This window comes from Opisthocomus hoazin, chromosome 29 (genome assembly GCF_030867145.1).
Source record: "Opisthocomus hoazin isolate bOpiHoa1 chromosome 29, bOpiHoa1.hap1, whole genome shotgun sequence".
NCBI lineage: Eukaryota > Metazoa > Chordata > Aves > Opisthocomiformes > Opisthocomidae > Opisthocomus > Opisthocomus hoazin.
The window spans coordinates 7,091,445-7,094,375 of record NC_134442.1 but is presented as its reverse complement, the minus strand read 5'-3'; the positions used below and the strand labels follow the sequence as shown (position 1 = coordinate 7,094,375).

Here is a 2,931-nt window from a genome sequence, read left to right as displayed (position 1 = left end):
CCACCTGCAAAAATCTGCTGCTGGCATCACAGAGTATCCACAGAAGACAAGTTACATTCTCCAAGGCCATCTTCTGCCTGCTCTAAGCAGATATCGGGCACCACCTTCAGGTCAATTTTTGAAAACCAAAGCAGCGTGGAGTGCGGTTTGTTTGGGGACATCTTCTAGTGCCTATGAAGCCATGCTGCTTCCAATTGCACGTCTGTGGCCACGCATAGCAGGCAGTGCGACTGCCCGCACCTGTGTTGGCCCAGAAGAGCAATGTAGCTGGTAGACAGCAAGGACACGGAGCCTGTCAGAGGGCGTTGCGGTGGCAGACAGAGCCAGCGTGGAGCGTGCTCCATCTGTGTTTCGCTGTGCTTTGTGCAGGACAGGATGGCAGTGCTTGGCTATGCTTGGTTGATTTGGCTTGCACATCCCTGCTTGCCTGCCGCGGCTGTAAGCAGATTGGCTCTTCAGCCCCCAACCAGGTGCCTACTGCCTGTAGTAGTTCCGTTCTGCGGTGTCAGTTTCTTTGGGAAGGACCTGGTGGCAAGCGGCTGCGCAGAGCGGGGTGGCAGTGAACTTCCCAAAGAGGCTATGGTGCCACACTTGGTTTTCCCGGCTAGCTGTTAGCAGGCAGCACTGGGAGGCAGGCGCTGCTGCCTGCCACGAGGTCTGCAGAGCCTCGTCCCGCAAGCGGAGCATTCAGCGGGGGTCTGCTGGGGGTGTCCGAGCCCAGCTTCTGCCTCCCCTCCTGCTCGGAACCCTCCATGTTGCCCGCCCCCCCCTAGAATCCACCGTGCCCAGCACCCGGAACCAGCCACTCTGTGACATCAGCCACGGGGCCAAGGGTTCCCTGGGCAGCGGGACTGCTGCAGGCACTACGTCGGCTGCTGCACTGCTGGCCACCAGCTCTCGCTTCTTGCAGCTGCCACGTGCCGCTGGCAGCCATGAATTTTCTCCCCGTCCTGGTCCTGCTGGCCGTGTGCTGGCCGGCGTACGGCATGTGGGACAACTGTGGGTAAGTGGCCCAAGGCTCTGGGAGGGAGCTGGGGCAGCCCTTGTGGGCTTCACTGGCGGGTGCTCGCTTTTCCCCATGGCCACACCAAAGCTTCCCAAACGCCATGTGGGAGCCTCAGTTCCTTGCCAGCAGCCAGGCCGCTGGCACAACTCGCCTACGGGGCTCAAGCACAAACAGGGGTAGATGGACGCATGCCCCACAGGGTTCCGCGGCCCTGCTGTCCATGCAGCGCCTGGTGGGGGGGAAGGGGGCTGACCTGCAGCCTGAACAGCAGCAAGCCACCGAGCAGGACATTCATCAGTTTCTGCTTACAGAGGGACCTGCGGGCACCGGCCCGTGGATTCTTACTACGGCATGTCACGCGTCGTGGGTGGCACCGATGCCCAGCTAGGGGCCTGGCCCTGGATCGTCAGCATCCAGAAGCCCATCATAGGAGGCATGGCGCATGTCTGCGGAGGGTCTCTCATCAGCCCACAGTGGGTGCTGACAGCAGCCCACTGCTTCATCACGCCCGGGTAAGGAGGACCAGGGAACAGCCCCACAGCACTAGCACGTGCCCGCTCCACAGCAGCACGTGCTAGCGCCATCCCGCTTCCCTGCAGCACGCCCAGTGCCTGGGCACTGCCAAGCCCAGCTGAGAGACTGCTCGCGAGAGGGCTGGGCTCACGCCACGGCTTCCTAGCAGCCTCCCGCCCGACACTCCTTGTGCCCAAGGCGTGCTAGGGCAGTCGCACCCTCCGTAGCGCTGCCTTCCTCTCTGCCCTGTGCAGCAGAAGGCAGGCAACTGCTGGGCTGCTTGCAGCACGGGGCTGCGCTCCCTCTGACCCCTCTCTCCACCTGCCTTGCAGGCACATCACCATGTGGCACGTGGTGATCGGGGCCAGCCACTTGACTCAGCTGGGCCCTGAGACCCAAGTGCGCACTATTAAGCGGCTACTGGTTCACGAGCACTACTACAACATCACGCAGAGGAACGACATTGCCTTGCTGGAATTGGACCAGCCTGTCCTGTGCGGCTACTACGTGCAGCTTGCCTGTGTGCCCGACGCCTGGCTGAGAGTGTCGCAGCTGAGAAGCTGCTACGTCAGTGGCTGGGGTTCCACGACTGCAAGAGGTGAGTTCCCAAAAGGGAGGGGTGTCCTGAGCGCAGGCTGGGCACACTGGGGAGGCGGGGTGGGCTTCCTGACAGCAGAGGCGAAAGCCAGAGTCGGGCTGCGGGGTGCATGCCGATGGAGAGGTGGGCCTGGCCCATTACCCCAAGCAAGACAGAAGGGAGACAGCAGCGGCACAGTGCCTCTGGAGACGCAAAGCCCAGCCCTAGGGCAGGGCTTCAGCCAGACGCCGGGGACGGGGTGGGGGGGGGGGGGGGAGGAGAGGAGAAGTGGCAGCGAGCTGCTGGCTGTTAACTCCTTTCTGTGCTGACAGCTGGGGGACCAAGTTATGTCCTGCAGGAGGCCAAGGTCCGCCTCATCGATATCAAGCTCTGCAACAGCAGCCGCTGGTACGGAGGGGCCATCCACAGCCACAACTTGTGTGCTGGCTATCCGCAGGGCGGCATCGACACCTGCCAGGTAGGAGCGTGCTACAAGTCCACCCCCAACAGCACAGGCAGCCCTGTGGCAACCGCCCAAACCTGCCCCAGCGCGTGCTTTGCCTGGCAAGTCAGCCTGCCACTGCTGGGTCCCCTCCACTCTTGGGGTTCACCTCCCCTTGCCCAGATGCAGGTCCTTGCCCAGGGCCGCCCTTGTCCCAGAGGCCTGGCTCTCTGCCCACAAAGCCCATCTAGTGCTCTTGGCAGCCCACAGCTCCAGAGCCCAGTCCTGCAACATCCCCCTTCCACACATCCAGGATCACTGTGCAAAGAGGACAGAGAGAGAGCCCTGCCTGACTGGCCCACCACCCCCTGCCAGACAAGCTTCTGTAGGCTC

General features: G+C 62.6%; 1 protein-coding gene across 1 annotated transcript; it reads left to right on the top strand.

Moving 5' to 3' along the window:
* The first annotated feature begins 369 nt into the window (after positions 1–369).
* Positions 370–1,527, top strand: LOC142364801 (acrosin-like). Its single transcript, XM_075444929.1, has 2 exons — positions 370–1,003; positions 1,318–1,527. Exons 1-2 carry the CDS (start codon positions 933–935, stop codon positions 1,520–1,522), a joined length of 276 nt encoding a protein of 91 aa, XP_075301044.1. The 5' UTR covers positions 370–932; the 3' UTR covers positions 1,523–1,527.
* Positions 1,528–2,931: the final 1,404 nt, after the last annotated feature.